The sequence below is a fragment of the Rhincodon typus genome, chromosome 37 (assembly GCF_021869965.1).
Source record: "Rhincodon typus isolate 14 chromosome 37, sRhiTyp1.1, whole genome shotgun sequence".
In the NCBI taxonomy this organism is placed as follows: domain Eukaryota; kingdom Metazoa; phylum Chordata; class Chondrichthyes; order Orectolobiformes; family Rhincodontidae; genus Rhincodon; species Rhincodon typus.
The window spans coordinates 16,995,982-17,023,869 of NC_063368.1; the positions used below are offsets into that span (position 1 = coordinate 16,995,982).

At 44.7% G+C, this 27,888-nt stretch overlaps 1 protein-coding gene across 1 annotated transcript; it reads right to left on the reverse strand.

The window, feature by feature from the left end:
* LOC109921509 (ferritin heavy chain-like) lies at positions 1-3,213 on the reverse strand. The gene is made up of 4 exons (XM_020521534.2): positions 2,195-3,213; positions 1,674-1,820; positions 1,394-1,519; positions 1-456 (listed from the first exon to the last, which is right to left on the reverse strand). Exons 1-4 carry the CDS (start codon positions 2,294-2,296, stop codon positions 301-303), a joined length of 531 nt encoding a protein of 176 aa, XP_020377123.1. The 5' UTR covers positions 2,297-3,213; the 3' UTR covers positions 1-300.
* Positions 3,214-27,888: the final 24,675 nt, after the last annotated feature.

Genomic DNA, 27,888 nt, shown 5'->3' on the forward strand with positions numbered 1-27,888 from the left:
TTTTAACACTTGACAACCTTTATTTAAGTGATCAGCAGCTGTGCCATATACAGTTTCACAATTTGTTCACTTGATAGAATGTGTCACTGCAAGTTTATTCCCCTACCCAGCATCTCAATCTCTTCACCTTGCCATTTATAAAACAAGGGAGTTCAGAGTTAATAACCCACAAAAAAGATAGTACCAAAAACCTTACTCCATTTAAAAAGTAGACAAACATTCACTTGTTTAAAAAAATACAAACACATTGATAGAGGTGCTAGAATTTGAGGCACAGTGGTTTTAAAATCAGTAGATCTTTTAGCTGCTTTCTCCCAGGGTATGCTTGTCAAACAGGTACTCAGCCATGCCATTCTGGGGAGCTCCCATCCGTACCAGGTTAGTGATGAAATCCCCAAGCTTCTTGATAGCCTGGACTTGTTCATCCAAGTAGTGAGTTTCCAGGAAGTCACACATCTAGGAGGCAGGAAATTTAAAGAGTTAGATTTTTGAAAACTGATGTATTACTTGAACTTGGGTCTCATTAGATAGGGATATCACTGAAAAAACCCCAGAATTCCTGCAGTGTGAAGCAGCCATTTGGCCCATTAAGTCTGCACCAACTGTCTGACCAGCATCTCAATCCCTGTAACTCTACATTTATCCTGCCTAATCCAGACAACCATCATAGCTTTAGACAAGAGGGTGTGTGTACCAAGTGAACATCATACAGATGTTGAAACAGAAGGCTAGAAGTGAACCCAGGCTCTTGACATTGGAGGCAGTGCCAAACACTGTGCCACCCTATCTTAGGTTTAAACCTTAGAATGCAATTGGGCCTGGCACTGCAACATGTTAGTTAGTTTGAGATGCCAACATGTGCTCAACTGTTACTGGACAAGTCAACTAGTACAGTCCCACCTTCCCAACCAGACCCCTTGGGAGGAGGGGCAGGAGTCTCATCTTACATTCACCAAGCATCTCAGATCAGTCTTATGAATCTATGGTGACACTACATTCAATTGAGAGTCCTCAATCCTAAACTTTAACTCCATAAACCAGCTGTGCTGAAACTGAGACAACAAGGTGCAGGGCTGGATGAACACAGCAGGCCAAGCAGCATCATAGGAGCAGGAAGGCTGATGTTTCAGGCCTAGATCCAGTCAAGAACAGAATGAACTCCTATACAAAAATTAACTACACAATTCAGTGTTGCTGACTTGTTAGACTTACCACAAGCAATTTGTTAAAAAAGGTGAACCAAATAAATAGGCATTATTCAAATCTGTAGTAGGAACCCTGCTGTCTTAGGCAGACTAATGACAAGCTCAATTGGATGGTGGGGTGGGCAGCAGGGAGAGAAAGCAGGTTAGGATCAGCTTGGGCAAGAACAAAGGAATCAATCTATACTCACATGAGGGTCAACCTTGTCAGAGGCCAGTTTGTGCAGTTCTAGCAGAGACTGGTTCACTGTTTTCTCCAGGTGAAGGGCACACCTCATTGCTTCCAGGGTATTGCTCCATTCATCACGATCAGGTTTCTGGGGGGCGCACACAAAAAAAAAGGGAAGATAGATCAGGCCAGACGTTTTTTGAAAAGCCATACAGGAACAAACGAGCCCTGAACACGAGGACAGGCAAGACGTAGTCTAGTACTTGCACAGGCAAGCCATTGGTTTTAAAATTAAAACTAACCGCAACATCCTGAAGAATCACACGGCCCCCTCGTTGGTTTTGAAACTTCATCAGCTTCTCTGCATGTTCCCGCTCCTCATGGGACTGATGCTGGAAAAAATTAGCAACGTGTTTCAGGGCAACATCATCCCGGTCAAAGAAGGCATTCTGGAGGAAATAGAAAAAAGTGAGCTCAAAATCTGGAATGAGCGCATTTAATGAAGAGTACAAACCACAAATTACATTGGAAGGCTACAAAGTGTTGTTGTTATTTGTATTGGGGATTATCAGTTTGCTTTGATGACTCATTCTACCCAGAAAACGGCTGTGCTGGAGAGGGAGTGTTCGAGGAAGAGAAACAAAGAAACCAGCCATGACAAAAATTTAGAGGCTTGTAATTCCCCATTCGTTGGAGGGATATTAATTTAGAACAAGCCCATCTCTCCCAAACCAGAAATTAGAACCGATCCAACCTTTAACTCGAGGAGAAAAAGAGACTTTTGTTAACGAAAAAGAAGTGATGAGAGTTTGCACCGCCTTACCATTGACATGTAGACATAGGAAGCATAGAGTTCCATGTTAATCTGGCGGTTGATAGCCGCTTCGCAATCCTGGTGGTAATTCTGGCGGACCTGGGAAGCCATTCTCTGATCTTGCTGTGGTTGTCCAAAGGGGTTTAAAACAAAAAGTGTTAAAAAAAATTTCCTGAAAAAGTGGAATTGGCGAGGAGGAACCTTTGGGTTCTATTCCGTCCAAACACTGTTGAAGCAAGAATACAACCTGAATTCTGAGCTAGCGCATTGCCGGAGCCTCCTATTTATTGGGCTGTACGCCGCCCACAACCTTGTTACCGCCTCTCTCAGATGATTCAGCAAAAAAAATGGTTAACTCCTCGAGTGCTGGGCTCCTCACTGGTCAACCCCCTTACTCATGATGAATTAACAAAGGAATCTGTTCATGTTGTAACTGGGATACATTGATAGCCAGTTTGATGGGATGATAGATATTGGGGAGAATGCCTGTAGTACAGAAATAGGCCATTCGGCACATTATGTCTGCCCTGACCCTCTGAAGAATATCCCACCCAAACTCCTTGGATATGATGATAGCCAGTTTGATTTGATGATAGAATCATAGCATCCCGGCAATGCAGAAAGATGCCATTCAGTCCATCAAGTCTACCCCGACCCACCAAAGAACATCACCCAGACCCCTACCTTATCCCCATAACCCGCCGTTTCCCACAGCTAAGCCACATAGCCCAGATATCTCTGGACACCCTGGGCAATTTGGCATGGCCAATTCACCTAACCTGCACATCTTTGGATTGTAGTAGACAAGACTGTATGAAGCGTAGGTGAGGTGCTGCCTCATCATGAAAGTATGTTTGGGCCCTTGGATATTGGGGAGGGAGAAGGTAAATGGGCAGGTGTCAGACCTTTGATGGTTGCAGATAGTTGCCATGGGGCTGTGGGGTGGTGGGAGTTTGGTGGTGGAGGTGGATGTTGGGAGTGATGGAAGAGTGGTCCAGGGTGCCCTGGAGGGAACGGTCCCTGCGGAAGGCAGACAAGGTAGGGGAGGGGAATATGTGTCTGGTGGTGGCATGTTGCTGGAGCGGGTGGAAATGGCGTCCAATGATCTTCTGTTTGTGGATGCTGATGGGGTGGTAGTTAAGGACAAGGGAACACTATCGCTGTTGCGGGAGGGAAGAGAAGGGGTGAGGGCGGAAGTGCAGGAGATGGGTCAGACCTGTTTGAGAGCCCTGTCAACAACGGAGCTGGAGAATCCTCAGTTGAGGAAGAAGGTGGACATCTTGGAGGCTCCCTTTCTCAAAGTTGGTCTCATCTGAACATATGCAACAGAGACGGAGGAACTGAGTGAGTGGGATGGAGTCTTTACGGGAAGTGGGGTATGAGGATGTATAGTCCAGGTAGCTGTGGGAGTCAGTGGGTTTGTAATGGATATTAGTGGCCAGTCTATCCCCAGAAACGGACACAGAAGTGTCGAAGAAGGGAAGGGAGGAGTCAGAGATAGACCAGGTGAAAGCGAGGGCAGGGTGGAAATTAGAAGCAAAATCGATGAATTTTTCCAATTCCGGATGAGAGAGGGAAGCAACATCGATATATCGGAGAAAGAGTTGTGGGTGGGGCCCGGAATAGGACTGGAACAAGGAATGTTCCACATACCCCATGAAGAGACAGGCATAACTAGGGCCCATGCGGGTACCCATGGCAACCCCTCTGACCTGAAGAAAATGAGAGGAGTTGAAAGAGAAGTTGTTGAGGGTGAGGACGAGCTCAGCCAAGTGGGGGAGGTTGGTGGTGGGTGGGGACGGTTCAGGCCTTTGCTCCAGGAAGAACCGGGGAACCCTAAGACCTTCCTGGTGGGGAATGGACGTGTAAAAGGATTGCACGTCCATGGTAAAGAAGAGGCAGCTGGAACCTACAAACTGGAAGTTTTGAAACCGGTGTAAGGCATCAGATGAATCATGGAAGTATGTGTGCAGGGATTGGACCAGGGGAGAGAAGACGGAGTCAAGGTAGGAAGAGATGAGTTCTGTGGGGTGGGAGCAGGCTGAAACAATGGGTCTGCCTGGACAGTCCTGTTTGTGGATTTTTGGAAGGAGGTAGAAGCAAGCTGCGCAGAGCCGGGGGACTATCGGCTTGGAAGCAGTGGGGGGGAGGTCACCAGAAGAAATGAGGTCGGTTACCGTAGTTGGCACAATGGCCTGATGTGCTTTGGTGGGGTCATGATCCAGGGGAAGACAGGAGGAGCTATCAGAGAGCTTGTGCTCAGCTTCTGCAGTGTAGCGATCAGTACGCCAGACTACAACAGCACCTCCCTTATCAGCAGGCTTAATAACAATGTCAGGGTTGGATCTGAGTGTGCGGAGTGCAGTCAGCTCAGAGGGACATAGGTTGGATTGGGTGAGGGGGTCAGGGAAATTGAGGTCCCCAATATCACATAGACAGTTCTCAATGAATAGATCAAGTGCAGGTAAAAGGCCTGAGGGAGGGGTCCAGGTGGAGGGAGAGTGTTGGAACTGGGCAAAGAGGTCTGTGGGACAGGGAGAGGACTCTTCTCCGAAGAAATGGGCATGGAGGTGAAGACAGCGGAAGAACAATTTGACATCATGTTGTGCTCGAAATTCGTTAAGGTGGGGACGCAGAGGAATAAAGCTGAGACCTTTGCTGAGCACACAACATTCAGCATTGGAGAGTGATTAAGTGGAATGGTGAATACCCGACAGGAGGTAGTGTTGGGGGAGGGGATGGAGTCAGAGGGAAGGGAAGAGGAGGAAGGCCAGAGGGCCATGGGTATCTCTGAGTTGTTGCATCTTGTGGGCCTTGATGCCTGAAAGGAAAAGAAAGTTTCTTGTTAGAATGAGCTGGAGGATGCAGCCCTGAGCCAGTGTGTTGCAAGAAAGGTCGAGAGTGTGCATGTGGCGCCGCATGGCACTGAGTGTGGATCTCAGAATGTGGTGAGAGCAGCTGTCTGTGGAACGTTGAACATCACTGAGATTCTTGTGATTCAAAGCATGAGGGATGAAACTTCAGTTGGAATCCACATGGGATGAGCCTGAGCCGAGGGCAGTCACTGAGGAATGTGATATGGCTGTGGAAATGAGTTTTAGCAAATACCTGGTCAAACACCAGGAGTGACAGTGAAGTTAATGTCGGGGTGGACAAGAAGAAAGTTTGGAATGGAAATCCCTTTGGAGAGAGGAGTAAAACTTCTTCAAGATAGGCATGCCGAGAAGAGATGTGGCAGCGAGTTAAATACTAAATAAAAACCAAAAAAACTGCAGATGCTGTAAATGAGGAACAAAAACAGAAGTTACTGGAAAAGTTCAGCAGGTCCAGTGGAATCTGTGAAGAAAAATCAGAGTTGATGTTTCGGGTCCAGTGACCCTTCCTCAGAACTGATGGTAGCTAGGAAAATGTTGGTTTATTTGCAGAAAATAGGGTGGGGGTAGGAGGTAAGGAGCAAACGGTAGGTGGGGATAGAGCCCAAAGAAAGAGAAGAGCAGTTGGATAGACAAAGGAGTTGATAATGATCTGGTTGGGAGGGTGAATAGTTGTTAATGGGGACTGTTAGTGACTAACAACAGGGGGTGTGTAATGGCAGGCTATGTGGTAACAAGGCCTGGTGTGTGGGGTAGGGGGCTGGGACATGGGAGAGTTTAGGCCCTAAAATTATTGAACTTAATATTGAGTCCGGAGGGCTGCAGGGTCATCAAGTGGAAAAATAAGATGTTGGTCTTCCAGCTTGCGCTGAGCTTCGCTGGAACACTGCAGCAAGCCAGAGACAGAGATGTTGACCAGGGAACAAGGTGGTGTGTTAACTGGAACCTCAGAGTCTTTTTTACGAGCAGATTGTAGATGTTCTGCAAAGCAGTCACCCAGTCTACGCTACGTTTCACCAGTGTAGAGGAGACCACATTGTGAGCAGCGAATGCAGTAGACTAGATTCTGGGAAGTGCAGGTAAAGTGCTGCTTCACCTGGAAGGTATGTTTGGGCCCCTTGGATACTGGAGAGGGAGGAGGTAAATGGGCAGGTGTTACACCTTCGCCAGCTCCAAGGGAAAGTGCTGTGGGTTTGTGGACGTTGTTAGGAGTGAAGGAAGAGTGGACCAGGGTGTCCTGGAGGGAACAGTACCTGTGGAAGGCGGACAAGGGATGGGAGGGGAATATGTGTCTGGTGGTGGCATGTCGCTGGAGGTGGTGGAAATGGTATACAATGATCTTCTGGATGTGGTTGCTGGTGTGAATGTCAGTAAGGACAGGGGGAACCCTATCACTATTGCGGAAGGGAAGAGAGGGGGTGACATTAAGAAACCTTGGCAAAACTGGAGTCAATGAGAATTGGGGGAAAGTTCTTCATTTGTTGCAGTCACACTTGGCACGTAGGAAGGTGGTCATGGTTGTTGGAGATCAGTCTTCTCAGCTCCAGAACATCTCTGCAGGAGTTCCCCAGTGTAGTGTACGAGGTCCAACCATCCTCAGCTACTTCATCAATGACTTACCCTCCATCATAAGGTCAGAAGTAGGAATGTGCACTGACGATTGCACAATGTTCAGCACCATTCGCAACTCCTCAGACACTGAAGCAGTTCGTGTTCAAATGCAACAAAACCTGGACAATATCCAGGCTTGGGCTGAAAAGTGGCAAGTAACATTCACACCACACAAGTGCCAGGCAATGACCATCTCCAATAAGAGACAATCTAACCACGCCCCTTGTCATTCAATGGCATTACCGTCAAAGAATCCGCTACTACCAACATTCAGAAACTCAACTGAACTAGCTGTGTAAATACAAGGCTACAAGAGCAAATCAGAGGCTAAGAATCTTGCAACAAGTAACTCATCTCCTGACTCCCCGAAGCCTGTCCACTATCTACAAGGCACAAGTCAGGAGTGTGATGGAATACTCCCCATTTGCAGCTGCAACAACACTCAAAAGAAGCTTGACACCATCCAGGACAAAGTAGCCTGCTCGATTGGCATCACATCCACAAACATCTCCTCAGTGCAGTACTGACCCTCAGTAGCAGCAGTGTATACGATCTATAAGATGCACTGCAGAAATTCACCAAGCTTTCTTTAAGAGAACCTTCCAAACCCACGACCACTTCTATCGAGAAGGACAAGGGGAGCAGATACATGGGAACAGTACCACTGACAAGTTCCCTTCCAAGCCACTCACCATCCTGATTTGGAAATATATCACTGCTCCACTGGGTCAAAACCCTGGAATTCCCACCGTAAGGGCATTGTGGGTCAACCTACAGCACATGGACTGCAGTGGTTCAAGATGGCAGCTCACCACCAATACTTCCTCTCAGAGCAAGCAGCCATTCTGATGGTCTGTACATGGAGATTGATGAGCCAAACGCGCTGCCTTCCTGCGTTGCAAGTTGGTGCCACACGTTTACCTGAAATAAATTTGCAGGTGTAATGCTCTCTAGCATCTTCTCACTAGGAAACTGGGGTTGTGCACTAAATGCTGGCCTTGGCTGTGACACTCACATCCCTAGAAATAACTTATAAAAATCTCTGCACCCATACTGCCAGTACAAGATGGCGTCCTTGCATTAGTCTGGCTGCATCCGAGTGCTTTTACCTTGAGTTTACAGATTGCACGTTGAAGCCCAACTCCAGAATTGCAGTATGTGGTGACGATTTTAAACACAAGCCCAACTATTTAATGAACATTTTTAATTCATTCTTTCATGGGATGTGAGCATTGCTGGCAAGACCAACATAGTATAGTATTGTTCACACTGACTTTCCAAGCCAGTTCACAAGGCTGTTAGGAAAACAACCACATTGCTGTGGCTCTGGAGTTACATGTAGGCCAGACCAGATAGCAGCTCTCCTTCCTCAGATTAGATGTTGTTTTGCTGACTATCAATGATCGTTTAATGGTCACCACTTACTGGCACTGGCTTTCAATTCCCGATTTATTAATCAAATCCAAATTCTACCAGTTGCCATGGTGAGGATTTGAACCCAGAGCACTGATGCTCTGGATTAGTGACATTACCACTGCACTACCGTCTCACATCTGTACATCTTCTGCTGTGGCCCAAACCAGTCAACAAGCCTCACAGTGCTCAGTGGACACTAGGGGGCTATAACCTGACCCACGTGAGGTGGAGGGGCCTGCTCACTACCCAGTGTCTCAAGAAGTAAAGTTGAGTTTGCACTCAGAACCAATGGATGGGCAAGTGTCAGAGGGTCTGGCTATTCATGAGCTTGCAGATGGCCATGAAGTATTTGTGGGGCAGGAAGAAATGGAACTGTTTTGACTCCTCTTCACCCAGGGGAAAGCGAGCAGAGAGAGTCTGGCCTACACTCCACCCATCTAAACCTGAAATCTGCAAAATAGCTGACCTGTAAATTACTGTCAGATGCTAACTTGCCTGGTGTAGGGACTATTCTCATTATAGTCACCAAAGGTTTCTTCACGGGATGAGGGCATCACTGGCCAGGCAGCATTTATTGCCCAGAGGGCAGTTAGGAGTCAACCACATTGCTGTGGGTCTGGAATCACATATAGGCCAGACCAGGTAAGGATGGCAGTTTCCTCCCATAAAGGACATTAGTGAACCAGGTGGGTTTTTCCCAACAATCAGCAATGTATTCATGGTCATCATGAGATCCTTAATTCCAGATATTTATTGAATTCAAATTCCACCATCTGCCATGGCGGGATTCGAGCCTGGGTCCCCAGGATATTACCTGAGAGCTCTGGATTAACAGTCCCATGATAATACCACTAGGCCATTGTCTCCCTAGGGTGTGAAAGGCACTAAGTACATGCAAATCCTTTCACTTCTATAAGACTTGATGGAAAAATCAGAGGCAAGATGGTGGCTTGGTGATAATGTCACTGGTCTATGAATCCAGAAACCCCAGGCTAATGCTCTGTGGACACTGGTTCATATCGCAGCTGATGGGATTGGACTGACTGAATAAAAGCTGGAAGTGAAATCCAGTCTCAGTAATGGCAACCAAGACAACTATCATTTATTGTCATTAAGAACCCATCAGTCTTTGAAGGAAGGAAATCTGAGCTACCTGTGACTCCAGACTCACTGTGGCTGACTCTTAGCTGCCCCCCACCATCCCCACCTCCACCCCCGTAATGACTGAGCAAGACACCTAGTTCAAGGGGCAATTACAGACGGGAACAAATGCTGGCCCAGCCAGCAAAAGAATAAAGAAAACTAAAATTTGAAACTGGGTTTAGGGCATGTATGAAATTGGTACAAACACAGAAACTCAGCAGGTCTCGCAGTGTCTATGGAGAGAGAAAGAAAGAGTCAACGTTTCAAGTCCTGTGACCCGACTTGCGTAAAATTGACTGTGGGGTGGTTTAAAACAAACACGAGAAGATCTCCCACCTTCGTGTTTCTCTGTAGCATCTTAATCGGACGGGATTCATCAGGAAACTGTTCATCTCATTTCATGAAGCTTTGATTTACCCTATCTTTTCCTAAACAGGAAAAAGTAATTACATGAGTGCAAAGCAACTGAACGTGGCTTAAGGATGATAAACGGATGCGTCAGCAGCAAACAGAAAAAATGTGCAGAGTGCAAAACCAATTAATAAGTTGTAAATATTAACACCAGATATGAAACGTGATTGGAATCATGTTTAGAGTCCAGGTATTCTTAACATGTCTTAACACTAACCTCGTAAGATCTACCTTCAGTTCAGTCGTTTATTGTCAGAGTTTAAGATAAATGATGTCAGTTGCTGTAATACTGCCAATCAGCGAGCATTGAATAATATAGACCTATTAGCATGTCTACATTGTAATGTTCTTACTGCGCAGTCATGAGACTATGAGCTAATTGAGGACATTTTTTAAGAGTTTGATCATGTGATGTGGGCAAGACCAGCATTTATTGCCCAACCCTAATTTGCCCCTGACCTGAGGGTCATTCTAGAGGGCACTTAAGAATCACATTGCTGCAGTTCTGGATTCACACACAGGTCAGACTAAGTAAGGCCAGCAGATTTCCTTGATGGATATTAGAGAACCAGATGGTCTTTTCTTTTTATTCACTCATGGGATGTGGGCATCACTGTCTAGGCCAACAGTTATTGCCCATCCCTAATTGCCCAGAGGGCGGTTAAGACGCCCGCATTATTGTGGGTCAGGAGTCACATATAGGCTAGACTCAGTAAGGATGGCAATTGCCTTCCCAAAAGACCATTCATGAAACAGCACAGTTAGCCATTAGACTATTTTTTTCATTGAATCATACAATCCCTGAAGTGTGGAAACAGACCATTTGGCCCATCAATTCCACACTAACCCTCCAAACAGCATCCCAGCCAGATCTGCACACCCCTACTCCATCCCTGTAACCCTGCATTTCCCATGGCCTAACCCACCTAACCTGTATACTCTGGGCAATTTAGTACGGACAATGCACCTAAACTGCACATATTTGGACTGTGAGAGAAAACCAGAGCATCCGGAGGAAACCCACAGAGAGAATGTGAGAGGTAGTGGGATCGGTGCCCACATTCTCCACTTTGGTTTTAGGGGTGGCACGGTGGCTCAGTGGCTCAGTGGTTAGCACTGCTGCCTCACAGCACCAGGGACCCAGGTTCAATTCCACCCTCAGGCAACTGTCTGTGTGGAGTTTGCACGTTGTCCCTGTCCCTGTGTCTGTGTGGGTTTCCTCCCACAGTCCAAAGATGTGTAGGTCAGGGTGGATTGGCTGTGATAAGTTGCCTGTAGTGTTCAGGGATGTGTAGATTAGGTGGGTTAAAGGAAATGGGTCTGGGTGGGTGCTCCAAGGTCCAGTGTGGACATGTTGCCCCAAAGGGCCTGTTTCCACACTGTAGGGATTCTATGAATGTACAAACTTTACATAGGCACTCGCCTGAGGATGGAATTGAACCCAGGTTCCCAGCACTGTGAGGCAGCAGTGCTAGCCACTGAGCCAAAATGCTGCCCAGATTCTGGATGTTTAAATGGGATTCAAACCCGTATCTCCAGAATATTAGACTAGGACTCTGGATTACTGGTCTAGTGACATTACCACCACAACCCCTGTCTTCCCTAACGTAAGCACATACTCTCAGCCTATAAACCAGTGTAGGACTGAAGGGGTGCTATACAGGATTGTCAGAAGTGCTGATCCAATAGTCCTGTCTGCATCTAATGTAAAAATTCCCATAACACTATGCAAAGAAAAAGCACAAAATTATTCCAATGTCCTGTCTATTATGCTGTTAATCTGAGGCCAAACAGTTGTATTTATGTTATATGCTGAGTGTACAAAACAGATGGGAAAGCAGGCAGAAAATGCAGAAACTTAAACACATGTACCAACAGTTCAAGAACAGCTTCTTCCCTGCTGTTATTGGACTGCTGAATGGACCTCTCTAATTTCAAACCTAATGTTGATCTTGCTTTGTGCACCTCCTGTGCAGTGTAACCTTGTATACCTCGCTTTGTCTAGACACCCTATGATATGTGTGTCCTTGTATGTTATGATCTGCCTGCACTGTTCACAAAACAAAACTTTTCACAGCACTCGGGTAAATGTAACAACAATAAATCAAATCAAATCAAAAATATTATGTCCAGACTCTATCAAATTTATCGTAACAAAATTAAACAGTGTGCCATATCTCTAAATCTTCTTGCTTGAGTGATGTAACATGGCTTCCAACTATCCCCCAATGATCCACATTCCGAGCGTCAGCAAAACTCTAATGGAAAATAGTGACTAAGGGGAGCGCAACACCGTAATATTGAGTATTCAGAATAGGCAGAGTACAGATCATTCTCAAACAGTGCATTGTTTGTAAAACCTAGAACATAATGTCTGACATTTGATGTGATTTCACATTTGGACAACGCTTGAAGAACAATCTGAATGTGCCAAGAATTACACTAACAGCTAGATTATGGTTCTCAGTCAAGCTTCCAGTATGGCTCGCTTGTTGGAAGGTCTGTAGATTTTTAAGCAGGTACCAATCCTGTGCAGAAATAAGGAACATACCTAGATGTTGTGCCTTTTATGGTTTAAACAAAGATCTGAGGGAAAATAATTCCCTGCAATCTCTAGGGCAATGCCTTAACCAATCAGAGTCAACCTGTCTGCCAATCAGCACACTTTTCTCACACAGTATAAAACATTGTTCCCTTTGTAATTTGACATTCTTGCAATCGTGACCTGATGGGTTCAAATTGAAAAGGTTCGACAACGTGTCTCTTTTTCAGCAGCGGTCACAGAGAATACCTAAGTTGAACATACGTCTCCCAATCCCTCAATCCGACAATCCTCCAGTGCTGAAATAAAAATGGATAATCCAGGGACCTCTCAGCAGCATTAGCAAAAAGAAGAAAGTTAGGGGTTAAACTTTCAGGGTAATGACCTTTCGTTGGAACCCAAAGGTCTTTGACCTCAAACTTTGGCCACATCTTCTCTTTCACAGACTGTACTCAGTCTGGCTCAGCAAGTGTTTCTAATCATTTTCTGTTCTCGTTTTCAGATTTTCAGCATCCACAGTGCTTTTGTTCCCTGTCAGTGCTGTGTCATCATGGGGTTATGCACAGAAGACCTGGACTGGGGCTTGAACCTATGACATTTCAACTGAGTCTTGCTGACTGTCATCCATCGGTGCTGACTGGGTAGTTGCCTGATATCCACTGGGGATATTTACCTTGCAGCCTAACCTGAATGAGCCCAAAGATGTACAGGCTCGGTGGATTAGCTGTGCTAAATTGCCCGTGGTGTTCAGGGAGGGATGGTTCTGGGCGGGATGCTCTGAGGGTCAGTGTGGACTTGTTGGGCTGAAGGGCCTGTTTCCACACTGTGAGGATTCTATGAGAAAGGCCAAATCACATCCCCCTTCTACTGGTGCAATTTGCCCTTGCAAACCGGAGTTGTTTGCAGAGTCTTGCTGTGCACAAGTTCGCCCCCTGAATTTGCCTCCTAAAGTAGCAGTGAGAGCACTTCAAAGACGATTTGAGAAGCACTTTGGGATACCCCGGGAATGTGACAGGTTCTACATAAATGCAGCTTCCTTCTCAGCTATGACTTCTGTTCTATCAGCTGCTTAGCCTTAAGCTCTGGGATTCTTTTCCTTAGACCTCTCTCTGCCTCTTTGTTCACAAGTCCCTCGCAGTGCCACAGTATCCAGTGAGTACAGAACCAGGTGTCACGGTCTAAGGGTACGGGCGAGACCATTTAGCCCTGAGAGGAGGAGACATTTGTTCACCCAGAGAGCGGTGAGCCCGTGGATTACACTACCACACAAAGTAGGTGAGACCAGATATTGGATTCAATGAGTTGGACATAACATTTAGAGATAAAGGGATCAAAAGATGTGGAGGAAATGCAGGCTCGAAGGGCTGAATGGCCTACTGTCTAAGTTTCTACACCATCACTCCTAATATCTTGTCATGTGTCTTGGTTTCAAATCCAGCTTAAATCATCGCTCCTGGGAAGCACCTTGAGATTTTTTCAAGCACATTACAAGGTCTTTTTCCCCAAGGTAGGGGAGTCCAAAAGTAGGGGGCATAGGATTAAGATGAGACGGGAATGTTTTAAAAGGGACCTGAGGGGCAACCTTTCCACGCAGAGGGTGGTGCGTGTATGGAATGAGCTGCCAGGAGAAGTGGTGGAGGCTGGTATGATTTAAAAGAGTCTGGATGGGTACATGAATAGGAAGGGTTTAGAGGGATAAGGGCCAAATGCTGGCAAATGGGACCAGGTTTATTTAGGATATCTTGTCAGCATGCATGAGTTGGGCTGAAGGTCTGTTTCCGCGCTGAACAGCTTATATGACTCTGTGACATTAAAGGTGCTGCACAAATGCAAGTTGTTGTTGTTGTAGCTTTTTTACATGCTGAGTTCTGCATGTCTCGGGAGCTCACATGAGTCATACGGTTCCAATGACAGAGTACAGTTCTTCTCCATATGATGTGCACTGCACACGTCTAGAACACTGACAGCCACATATGAATGTGTGATTCTGGGCAGAGTTAGCATCGCTCCCTATCCCCCTTTCCCCTCCGTCCAGGACCTGACACTGAGGCGTGCAGTATTACATGGTAGCAGGCTGGGGTGAAATGGACAGAGTTGATAGGGACAAGCAAAGTAGGAAATGCTGGGAGCGAGAGGCAAGTCATCGACAACAATAGCCTGCCTTTATGTAGCCTCATTAATATCCCAAGGAATTTCACTGTTAAGCCAAATTTGACATTGAGCCTCATGAGGAGATGTTAGGAAAGGCCATCAGATTTTTGGCCGAAGATGGGTGAAAATTCTGGATCTTATTCACAATACTCCCCGTAATTGCTTTTTTGTCAGCGTGCAGACCCATGTGCTCTGATTGCAGCAACAAACTCTGTCCCTGCAGGTCGATGCATTGGCACTCTGTGCACAGAATCTCGGAGTAACGGTGCAGCTTAGAGGAAGCCCTCTCTGATTGGATTTGATTTATTATTGTCTCATGTACCGAGACACAGTGAAAACTATTGTATTGCGGGTCATCCAGACAAACCATACCTTACATAAGTACATTAGGGTAACAGGACAGAATGCAAAATATAGTGTTACAGCTGCAGGGAAGGTGCAGAGGAAGATCAACTCTAATATATGAGAGGTCCGTACATAAGTCATAAAAGCAGCAGGGAAGGAGCTGTTCTTGAATCTGTTGGCACATGTTTTCAAACTTTTGTGTCTTTTGCCTGATGGAAGAGGATGGAAGAGCGTATGACCGGGGTGGGAGGGGTCTTTGTTGATGTTGGCTGCTTTCCCAAGGCAGTGGTAAGTATAGATGGAGTCAATGGGTGGAAAGCTGGTTTGTGTGATGGTCTGGTCTGTGTTCACAACTCTTTGTAGTTTCTTGCGGTCTTGGGCAGAGCAGTTGCCAAACAAAGCTGTTATGCATCCGGATTGGATACTTTCTATGGTGCATCTGTAAAAATTGGTATGAGTTCTTGTGGACATGTTGAATTTCCTTAGCCTCCTGAGGAAGTAGAGATGTTGATATGCTTTCTTGACCGTCCCTAATGTCCCTTTTGGCACTTCAGGTGTCCCTACACCAAACAGATTGCAACAGAAGGCAGCCCACCACCATCTTTTCAAGGGGGAAAATAGGAACAGGCCCAGCCAGAGACATCCACAGCCCACAAATGAATAAAACAAGAATGTGGTTGTGAATAAGCACCTTAACAGTGGAGGATGGAAGCTCAACCACGCAAACAATATCTGCAGAGAAAAGGGTTAAAGGTATGAGTTTGGATCAATGAGGGTGAGTAATAGGGATATCAGCTATGATTGAATGGTGGAGCAGATGGATGGGCTGATTGGCCTAATTCTGCTCCTATATCTTATGGTCTTGTAAGACTGAGCTCCAATTTTCTGGAAGTAATGACAGGAAACTGTTAAATGACTCTAATGGTATTTTACCTCAAATTGTGCAATGATACACTCAGGGGAATTACAACAAATAGAAGATACAATGAAAACTGAAAGAACTGCAGATGCTGTAAATCAGAAACAAGAAACAGAAATTGCTGGAAACGCTCAGCCAGTCTGGCAGCATCTGTGGAGAGAAAGCAGAGTTAACGTTTCGGTTTGAATGACCCTTCCTCAGAGTTGAAGATACAACGAATATGTGAATGGCGTATCTGAACGGATGAAGGGTAAGTGACCTGATAATACTAAGCATCCCAAAGTGATTGATGGCCAATGAAGCCATGTCGTAACGTGGGAACGTGAGACTTAAGGTCTCAGTACTAGCTGACACCCTAATGTTACCTGTTACTGGACTTGTAGGGGATTTCTCCAAACACCATTAAGGCCAATAAAGAAATCACTGCACGTGTGCAGATAGAGTTCCAGAATGCATCCACACATGAGTTCCGTGCTCAGTGACAACAATGTGTGCACAAACTGTCCCCATCTTCATTTCACGGTGGTTAGCTATTGCAAAGGTGAGCCTTAGGGGACTTGACCCGTTGGATATGGGGAGGATGTTTCCTCTTGTGAGTGAATCTAGAACTTGGGGTCACTGTTTAAAAACAAGGGGGTGCCCATTTAAGACAGAGATGTGGGATCTTTTTTTTCTCTCTGAGAGGGTTGTGAGTCTTCAGAATTCCCTATTTGTGGGATTATGTTCAATAATGACTGAGATCGGTGAGTGGCGAAAACAGCCTCTTTATTGAGCATCCGCAGTATCACAGTTCAAGGCAGCGATGGAATCCAAAGTACAGTTTTACAGTAACCTCTTTTATCCACAGTTTTTGCACACATTAAAATATTAGCATTATGGTGACACATAGTTGTATCAATTGTACACAAATCTGCGTGACATCTGTCCTGGGGAAACAGGAGATAGTTTAAGCGCTTACTAAATGCTGGCTGTTACTCCTGATGAGATTAGAATTTCTGTCCGATCTGAGTTTGCATAATTAAGAGGTGTTAGTCCTTTTGTCTTTAAAGTTAGCAACATTAGTAAAAATACTAGACTTATATGACCTACTCAAGTGAGAAATTATACATGTACAAAATAAAAATATAGCGGATATTAAACTGATCTCCCACAGCTGGTTCATGAGATTTCATTCACCAGTACCAGTTTTGACAGTCCTTACACATTCGTTCATGCAGTTTCACTGAAGCACTGTTTTAATGGTGAGTTTCTTAAAGGAGGTAGCAGCCCTACTTAATACATATTTAAAATGTATAAATCCGATGGTAGTCCTAAACAAAAGTTAGAAATAAGTAGCACAGTGTTATAGAGATAGGTAGTGTATAAGGAAATTTCAAAGAGATAAAGAGCAGCAGGATGTAGAGATAGGCTGCTGAAGGAAACTGATGTCCTGCAACCTATTCAGGTCCCAAGAGATAGTTGCTAAGAGCTAATTAATATTATAACCTTTCCATAGTTTTCAAGTGAGTTATGGAGACACGTTGGTGGGGATGGCATTGTTCTGAGTAGGCTACAGTATTAACGTTTATTCAGGGGTAGCCTTTGATACAGAAACAGGTCTAAACACTGCTTGCATCATGGGGTTGTTAAGAACTGAAAGGTATAAAAAAGCAGTAATGGGTTGGAAGGGATGGTTAATTTAGTTTATCTTGTAAGAGTAAAATGTATTACAAAAACGCAGTTTTATGAATGAGTAAATGGAAATGCGGTATAGTAAACATTGAGCGCTTGTGAGTGAGTTAGTAAAGAGAATCATAATACAATATCTCAAACAGTGGATACAGAATCTTTAAATATTTTTAAAGCAAAGGTAGATAGATTCTTGATGACCAAGGGAATGAAAGATTATCAGGAATGTGTAGAGCTGAGGTTAAAATCAGGTCAGCCATGGTCTTATTGAATGGGAGAGCAGGTTTGAAGGGCCGAGTGGCCTACTCTCGCTCCTTGCTTGAGTGAGACGATCGAAGTGTTGGCAGTAAATGATGTTTGATTTTGGATCCACGTTACTGCTTTAACACATGCCTGAGAATGAATGTGAGTAAGTTGCAGTGAAAGTGCACCCACTCCTGCTAGATCAGCAAATACAAAACATATTGTCAGCATGCTGCACTGTGGCTGGGTAGCGATGCTGTGCTGCAGCGCTGTCTCCTTGTGCATGCACAGCTCATTGCTCCAGCCGGTGCTGGTGTTCGCAATAAATGCAGCTGGTGTACACGGAAACATTCAAGACCAGGAGGAGGCCATTTGATTCATCAGGGCAGTGCTGGCTGAGAGGAAAGCCATCCCGTTTAATCCTACTCTTCAGCTCTTGGTCCAGAGCCCTGCAGGTTACCCCACTTCAAATGGAAATCAGAGAATTTATTTTTAAATGTGTTTGGATTTCTACCTCTTTCAGACAACCGATTCCTGACCCTCTCCATCTGGGGATGGCTCATTGGTCTAGGGGTTTGATTCTCACATTGGGTACTGTGCAGTGTTGACCTCCAAGACAGCCTGGGTTCAACTCCCCGACAAGCCCAGATTTCTTACCGGCAGCAGGGTGGTTCAGTAGTTAGTGCTGCTGCCTTACAGTGCCAGGGTTCCAGGTTTGATTCCACCCTCGGGCAACTGTCTGTGTAGAGTTTGCACGTTGTCCCTGTGTCTATATAGGCTTCCTAGGTGCTCTAGTTTCCTTCCACAGTCCGAAGATGTGCAGGCTGGGTGGGTTGGCCATGCTAAATTGCCTGTAGTATTCAGAGCTGGGTGGGTTATAGGGTTATAGGGTTATAGGGGGATGGGTCTGGGTGGGATGCTCTGAGGGTCAGTATCGACTTCCTGGGCTGAAGGGCCTGTTTCCACACAATTAGGGATTCTATGGGTGAAAAGATTCTCATTTATCCACAAGTGTGGGATGTCTGAGGAGAAAAAGTTTGGATTTTTTTTTATTCATTCACGGGATGAGGGCGTCACTGGCTAGGCCAGCATTTATTGCCCATCCCTAATTGCCCAGGGGGCAGTTAAGAGTCAACCACATTGCTGTGGTTCTAGAGTCACATGTAGGCCAGACCAGGTAAGGATGGCAGTTTCCTTCCCTAAATGACGTTAGAGAACCAGATGAGTTTTCCCAACAATCAACAATGATTTGTAGGTCATCATTAGATCCTTAATTCCAACTATTTTTTGAATTCAAGTTTCTTCATCTGCTATGGTGGGATTCAAACCCAGGTCCCCAGAACATTGCCCAGGTCTCTGGATTAATTGTGTAGTGATTGAGTTTGATTCTACTGGAGTTTCGGAGAGTGTGGGTTGATGTGGTTGACCTGAACGGTTTTGACATAGGTGGATATAGAAATAACGTTTTCTTCTTGTGGGCCCATCCAGAATTAGGGAGCACTGTTTTAAAATGAGGGGATGCCTTTTTAAGACCCAGATGGGAAGAAATTCTTGCTCCCAGAGAGTAATGCAACTTTGGAACTCTCTGTCTCTGAAATATTGAATATTTTGAAGTTGGAGCTAGAAAGATTCCTGTTGGCTGAGGAAATCAAAAGTTATAAAGATGAGAATGTGGAATTCAAAACACAGCGAGATCAGGTATGATCGTTTTTAATTTTCTGAGCAGGCTTGAGGGGCTGAATGGCCTGCTTCTGCTCCAATTTCATTTATTCATAATGTCTCTGCTATTGTTTTAATTCTGTGGTCTTTGATTAGTGATGTCCTTCCTATCCATTCGATCTTGGGTCCTCATGTGCCTCAATGAAATTTTGCTTCAGCCTCCTCTGATCCCAAGAAAATGACATCAGCCAATCCAACCTTCCCACAGGGCTAAGAGTCTCGAGAGTCTGCACTGAAACATCTCGGTTACCATTGTTCCCTCCCTGTAAAGCATGACCACCACACAGCAGTGTGACTAACCTAACATTGAGTCTATGCTAATACAAACATATACACACAAGATAGACAGGACTGTACCAGAGGGGATTGTTCACCTTTAATTGACTTGCACTGCTCACATGCTCGGAACTGACTCTGAAACAAACAACGTGCCCTTGATCTTAGGGCATTATTTGCTGTAAAAGTGTAATCTGAGCTCGAGCAGGGGCTGATACAAAAGTTGCACAGTCAGTGTTGACAGTAAACTGACTGGCCGCAGTGAATCACCCCTGACGGGGTTTGGGAACAGTCTGTTTGCCCTGACGGGGTTTGGGAACAGTCTGTCTGCCCTGACGGGGTTTGTAAACGGTCTGTGTGCACTGACGGGGTTTGGGAAATAGCAGAAACCTGTTTTGTAAGTTAGATTCAACTGTGTCTTCTGTGTTATATTATCATGTAGTCCCAATTCCCATACTTGATGCAGTTTTTAAGGTACATGTTATATTGTTAGAGGCCGATGATGACAGAAGAACATAGACCAGGCAGTAAGGAGAACTGAACACAGTTGATTCTGTTTGTCAGACAATGTGAGAGAATGTCAATATCAGACCAAACGCAGCGTAATGACCTCCCTTGGGCTCCAAGTGTACAAGTTTAATTCAACTTGTCCAACCAAGGGGCAGATTGTTTGCTGAGTGTTTCCTACATCATAAACACAGTATGAAAGGTATCCACTGTATGGCATCTGGAAAAATTGCAAAATCACTTTAAAGCAATTGGACTGATGATTCTTCCAGAATTGCTAAATCTTTCAAAACATGCCTGGTATGTTAACATTGTGACATTGCAAATCCAATGATGTGTTGCTAAGAGTGAGTCAGCAATGTGAGGGAACTGAAAGAGTAAAACTGAAGATAATATCAGTAACACGGAGTCCTGATTGGGAACAGGGAGCAATCGGGCAAGATTTATTCAGCGTAACATCCGTCTCGTGAGCAATTTCCCTGTTGGAAATTGAGGTCCTGTAAAAATTGAACTTTCCTGTAAAGCATGAAATTTCATTTAACGGCAGAAATTAACTTCCGAAAATTCTAGCATAGGACAGCAAAAGGGAAACATTACAAGAAACACAGAGGTCATGATATGCATTGAATTGGTGCCAACAGTTTATCTGGTGCCAAATGTACCCTGTTATCAGTGCAATGTTTTCAAAAATAGGAACATGTTGTGCTTAGAAAGAGTTAAACCTAACCTTCAAATGGAGATGGGCAATAGGGCAAAGATCACTAAACATCATGAGGACCTCTTCCATGGTCATTGGCCAAAAGGGTTCAGACAATTGATTGGCACAGGGTAAATTCCCTGCCCCCAGGAATATGATACAGCAATAAGTGCTGGCAGCAGAAGGGAGTTCTCAGTGGGCCGTCCTCAGGGAGCTGTCTTCTTCAGGTGGAAGATGAACCAGAAGAGGAGGAGGAAGAAGACCCAGAGAAGAGTTTCCGTACCCTTTGGCTAGAGAGCACGATGCTGCTTGTACCACTTTAACACGACTGAAACATTCCACATCAACAGACTGTGTGCCCTCTGGTATCAGTGAGCCATCCCCAATTGTCACAGTTGTACACTTTCTTTATCCTATTAACTAATGTACCTCATCTAAACTGCTGCTTCCTAACTAACTCAATAAACTATCAGAAAGTTGCTCACAAATCATCGACTGCCTGTATCAGGTAAAGTCAGAAATCACAGCAGACCAGGTTATACTACAACAGGTTTATTTAAAATCACAAGCTTTAGGAGCGCTGCTCCTTCATCAGTGAAGCACATCTGACTTGTCCACCCCAGTACAACACCGGCATCTCCGCATCATGGCTATATTAGGTAACTATGATCAGGAAACTCCGAAAATCAATACCCCTAACTTTTCTTCACGGGGTTACACACTTCCCTGAAGTCTACCTTTATATTCATGGTGAACTAATATTTTAAAACTCTCTAAACTGTCACAATGGGGTGGGTGGTCAGTTTTTCTTTCCACACGCAGTGCATTTATGATTGCTATATGGCTGTCCAGCCCAACACCTCCAAGTAGACATTACACATGACCCTCTTAGTTAGACAGCCCTCGTGATTCTCCACTGACTGCGCAACACTTGCTGTAACCCAGTCAACACTCCTATTGCCCTGCTAGAAAATACAAATGGTCTGAACCTGGTCTGCTTTTAGCCCGGTAACCCAAGTGTTGACTGCTCGATTTCAAAAACGGCTCGTTTAACTATGTTACAGCTAATAATCATCATCCTAGGTGCTTAATGGGTAGTGTCCCTGTCTCTGAGCCAGCAGCTTTGGGATCGAGCCCCACTACGGCCGACAAAAGGTGTGTTTAGAACATGGCCAAACATTTAGCATTCCCAGAATGGCAGGTGGTAACAGTGGGAGGGAGGTCTGGTCAGCTGTGTGATAGAAAGAATGTTGCAGCCCTCAGTACCACCGCTGTCCACAGCTCCAGGTGGCAACATGCAGGTAAAAGTGTATGTTGCCACAGAAACCCGGATTCTGAGTTGGGGAGGGAGAGCCGGTTGGTTCAGTTGTCTGGATGACTGATGTGGATCAAATTGGAGCTAACAGCAAGCAATTTAGCCCTCATTCAAGCAGGGATGGATTTGGGGTCTGTCTACCTATGAGAACACAGTGCTGTGAAGAAGACTTATAGTTCCTTTGGAATTCTACAGTCTGTCATCCCTGCTTGGCCCTGACTGGGTTTCTCATCACCTTGCTCTTGTCCTGCCCTGCTTCTGCCCAAGAGCAGCTCTCTTCAGCTCTTTTCTCTCTGTTATTATCCCTCGACTCTGTCTCATTTCCTCGGTCTCTCACACACATGCACACTCTCTCTCTCTAACAGCCTGGTCTTGTTCAACTCCATGGGAGTACATCTTTCCTGCTTCAGAAATCTGAAGTTCAAAGGCCCTAGTTCAGGATTCTCTGAAGGTTAACATGCAGGTTCATTTGGCAGTTTGGAAGGCAAATGCAATGTTAGCATTCATTTCGAGAGGGCTAGAATACACAAGCAGAGATGCACTGCTGAGGCTGTATAAGGCTCGGGTCACACTGCATTTGGAATACTGTGAGCAGTTTTAAGGAAGGATGTGCTGGCATTGGAAAGGGGTCCAGAGGAGGTTTACAAGACTGATCCCAGGGATGAAAGGCTTGTCATATGAGGAGCAGTTGAGGAATCTGGGTCTGCGCTCATCTGTGCTAAATTGCCTGTAGTGTTCAGGGATGTGTAGTTTAGGTGGGTTATAGGAGACTGGGTCTGGGTGGGATACTCTGAGGGTCAGTGTGGACTTGTTAGGCTGAAGGGCCTGTTTCCACACTGTAGGGATTCTATGATTCTACTGGTCTGTAGTCTTATGATCAATATGGTAGTGATCAGAACTGTCAAAGTATTTGAGCTTTTGTCTAACTAGTGTTGTGCATTATTCTATAACTTCCTGCTCTTTTTTTTAAGCCTGGGACAATAAAGGAAAGCATGCCATACACCAGCTCAATTACTCTATCATTGAGGAGGCAATGACCTAGTGCCATTATCACTGGACTGTCACTGCAGAGACCCAAGTAATGTTCTGGAGACCTGGGTTCGAATCCTGCCATGGCAGATGGTGGAATTTGAATTCAATAATAATCTGGAATTAAGAGCCTAATGATGACCATGAATTCATCGTCAATTGTTGGGGAAAAACCCATCTGGTTCACTAATGTCCTTTAGGGAAGGAAACTGCCATCCTTACCTGGTCTAGCCTACATGTGACTCTAGACTCACAGCAATGTGGTTGACTCTTAACTGCCCTCTGGGCAATTAGGGATGGGCAAACATTCAGTGAATGAATTAAAAAAGCATTTCTGTTGCTAGCTTTGAGGATATATGGACATCCTCTCTAAAGTCTCTCTGTTTCTCCACATTACCCTGTCATCTCCCATTATCTTGCCTTGTGGCATTTTTCAATTTGCATTACTTGTGTTTCTCCGGATTGAATTTTACTTTCCACTGTTCTGCCTAATTGATCAGACCATCTTCCTGCAATCTGAAACTTCCTTCCTCACTGCCAACTACATAACTGATATCTGTCTGAATTTGTAAACTTTTTTACTGCACCTCCTATATTTGAACCTAAATCATCAACATAAATGTAATCTAACAAACACCAGCGGCTAAATACTTTTCACAGTTTCCTCCCACAAAGTAGAATGTGTGATGATAAGGCTAAAGGGATCAAAAGATATGGGGAGAAAGTGGGAACATGGCCCTGAGTTATAAAGTCATAGATTGTAGTCCAACCAGTCCATGCCAACCATAATCCCAAACTACACTAGTCCTACCTGCCTGTGCTTGGACCATATCCCTCCAAACATTTCTTATTCATGTACTTATCCAAATGTCTTTTAAGTGTTGTAATTGTACCCATATCCATTACTTCCTCTGGAAGTTCATTCCACACATGAACCACTCTGTGTAAAAAAATTGTCTTTTTTAAAATCTTTCTCTTCTCACCTTAAAACTATGCCCCCTAGTCTTGAACTCCCCCACCCTAGGGAAAAGAAAGCTGCCATTCACCTTATCTATACCCCTTATGATTTTATAATCTTCTATAAGGTCACCCCTCAGCCTCCTATGCTCCAATGAGAAAAGTACCAGTCTTTTTCAGCCTTTCCTTATTACTCAAACCCTCTATTCCTGGCAACATCCTAGTAAATCTCTTCTGAACCCCCTCCAGCTTAATAATATCCTTCCTATAACAGGGCGACCAGAACTGATAACACCACTCCAGAAGAGGCCTCAACAATGTCTTGTACAGCCTCAACATAATGTCCCAACTCCTATACTCAGATGTCTGAGCAATGAAGGCAAGCATGCTAAACTCCTTCTTAACCCCCCCATCTACATGTGACACAAACTTCAAAGAATTATGGACCTGAACCCCTAGTTCTCTCTGTTCTACAACACTACCAGAGCCCTACCATTAATTGTATAAGACCAGCGCTTGTTTGTTTTACTAAAATGCAACACCTCACATTTATCCAAATTAAACTCCATCTGCCGCTCTTCAACCCATTGACCCAATTGATCAAGATCTCTTTGTAATCTTAGATGACCTTCTTCACTGTCCACTAGCCCACCAGTTTTGGTGTCATCTGCAAATTAACTAACCATGCCTCATATATTTTCATCTAAATGATTTATATAAATGACAAACAAAAGTGAACCCAGCACTGATCCCTTCAGAACACCACTGGTCACAGGCCTCCAATCTAAAAAACAACCCTCCACCATTACTGTCTGCCTCCTGCCAATTTTGTATCTAATTGGCAAGCTCACCATGTAGACATAATAAAATGAGTTGGATGATCAGCCATGATCATATTGATTGGAGGAGCAGGCTCAAAGGGCCGAATGGCCTACTCATGCTTCTATTTATGCTGTTGCTGTGTTATAGGACAGGGGAGTCTCAGTAATTTCTGCCAATATTTGGAAAGTTGTTTTGCAAACATTTGAGATGTGTTAGCAACACTGTCAGAAAGTATATACTTGAGCTCTTATCGACTGGGTTGGCATCGTAAGTACTGGCCAGATGAACTTGCGAGTGTCATCCAACAACAACAGTTTATGATAATAACAAATAATGTCTTTTTTAGTTGAACTTTGTGGAAAAAAACAACTTGAGAAAGTAATAACTAATTTAAATTGCTTACAAGGGGGCCTCCCAAAGTAGGAGCCAGGAAACTAATTGGGTTCTTGAGCTGAAAGTTTTGGGTCATGAGCTGTGACAGTGTAATGACTACTATTGAACTTTAGGCCTCAACCCCATCTTCACTCTCACAGGATTCTCCTTCCCCACCTGCCTGCTGTTACAAGCTTTCTCCACCCCACTCTCCCTGCCCCGCCTATCAATTTACCCCACAACAGTCAGAGGGTTGGAAAACTTTCAAGGCTTGGCAATGGGGTGACTTGTGAGATAAAGGTTTGGACACACTGACATGCAATAAATAAAGCTGAAATTATTGACAAAAGATTAAAGTTCAAAGATAGAATTCCAAAGGTTAATAATCAGTGAATGATTTGTACTTTAATTTATAACCAGATATCTATCACGTTGCCAAACAAGGTTACCACAACATTAAACAATTGAGCTCAGCAGGTCTGGCAGTCTCAGGACTCAGGATGTTCTGAGGAAGGGTCACCAGACCTGAAATGTTAACTCTGATATTTTCCTTCACAGATGCTACCAGACCTGCTGAGCTTTTCCAGCAACTTCTGTTTTTGTTCCTGATTTACAGCATCCGCACTTCTTTCGGTTTTTATTAACCAATTCAGCACACATTCCTTATCTCAGATACTGACTGGTTAACCATGTGAAAATGCAGTCATTAAAATGGGTATGTGAATGCGTTCATCATTCTCTATGTCAGCGCATATCCATGTACATGTGTCTGTGTGTACTCATATGTTTGTGTATAGTTATATCTCCATGTATATGTGCACACAAACATACGTGTATACAGAAACAAAACTGAAATTGCTGGAAAAGCTCAGCAGGTCTGGCAGCATCTGTGGAGAGAAATCAGTGTTAATGTTTCGGGTCCGATGACACTTCCTCAGAACTTCCTCCCTTCTGAGGAAGGGTCACTCAAACTGAAACGCTGGCTCTGATTTCTCTCCACAGATGCTGTCAGACCTGCTGAGCTTTTCCAGCAATTTCAGTTTTTGTTTCCGATTTACAGTGTCTGCAGTTATTTTCAGTTTTTACGCATGTGTACGGTATATGTGTGGGAGTACGCATGTTGCATGTTCAGGTATTTGCACTAATTCATTTCTCTTATAAAGTTAGGTTTCACAGTAGCTCCTCTTTGTTCCTTCTCAATATAGTGACAGATAAGTCATTCCATTAACTGCTCAAACAGCAGCAACGAGGTTGTTCTCTCGACAGCACAGCTCCTTCAGCAACTGTGGACTCTTCAAGATGGTGGCACGGCAAGTGTGACATCTGTAGCCAAAGCAGGACTGGTGGGCAGGCCGGGCCTGGCTGTAGAGCGAGGGACTCCTGGTTGCAGGGTGAGTGTGGGTTTAGTGGCATCAGCGAAGTGGGCCCAGTGGCAAAGAAATGGCACCCAAGGTGGTGGGGGTGGGTCTTACGTTGGTAAGCCCTGTGCCAGGCGGTGAAGGTCTCCCTTGATGCTATGTGCAGGCATGGACTGGGTCGGAAGGACTGATATTCTGAACTCCTTTGTTTTTCGAATTTAGTCCTATTTCCTGTAATGCTGGTGTATTTATTTCTTTACTTTTTTTTGTTTCCTAAGGATTTGATCTTATGTATCTGTACCTAGGTACCTTTGAACCTGAGATGGCACCATAAATGATGACTGCAAACCTTTACTCCTTTGAGTACATGTACGTGATAATAAACTGATTGATTCGTTCGTTCGTTCATAGGCAGGCACAGAGCAGCCATATTAAAACAATCCAGAGTGAATCATTACCCCTTTACCCACTCGGTATTGTACACATTTAGGTACTGACATACGCACAAGCAGTGATAGCTTTTGTAGAGTTTTGAGGTCAGAGGCTCCAATGAGTAATTTTAGTGCCGTATTGTTCAAATGCTGCACTGTCAGAGGTGCTGTCTTTACACTAATGCAGGACACAGAAGCCCATCTGGTCTCTCAGGTTTATGTAAAAGTTCAGGTCGCGCTATTTCAAAGCCAGGTCAGTTCCTTCCAGTGGGGTAGCCCATTTATTTATCCCTCTGTCAACATCACACACAAACACACAAAAAAAATCAGTGTTGACGTGATGTTGCTGTTTGCAAATTGCCCGCAGCATTTCCTACATTGCAGCTGTGAGTGGATATCTAAACGGTGCTGTCCTGGCTGTGGGAACACATGGGAACATCTTCAGGTTGTGAAAAGGCACAATGAGAATTGCAAGTCTTGCTCTATAAAAGCTGACAGTGAAACCCTCTCGAGTCACAGAGCCAGCGGTCAGGAATGAATGGATTTCTTATCAGCTGTGTACTGTCAATGTACAGAAGCAAATACTGATATCAGTGACGCCAGATGAGTGTGAATTGTTCTCAGTGTGGCTGGACTAATCTACATGTTATGTCTATCTGGCAGCAATGTATGTGCTGGCTCTTTCACACTGTGAAAGAAACAATTTCACTTTCAGTGGATCCTTTGAGGTGGGAAAGGCTCTTTAACAGTTTAACCTGTGCACAGACCACTTCTGTTCTTCCGGAACACAAGTGTAGTGTTATATTACACTCAGAGATTGCAAGAACTGCAGATGCTGGAGTCAGCGATAATATGGTGTGGAGCTGGAGGAACACAGCAGGCCAGGCAGCATCAGAGG

Coding starts and splice junctions, on each gene's coding strand:
- LOC109921509 (XM_020521534.2), bottom strand. CDS start 2,296: ATGGCTTCCCAGGTCCGCCAGAATTACCACCAGGATTGCGAAGCGGCT. Junction 1,821..2,194: donor CCTATGTCTACATGTCAATG/GTAAGGCGGTGC, acceptor TATTTCCTCCAG/AATGCCTTCTTTGACCGGGA. Junction 1,520..1,673: donor TGATTCTTCAGGATGTTGCG/GTTAGTTTTAAT, acceptor TGCGCCCCCCAG/AAACCTGATCGTGATGAATG.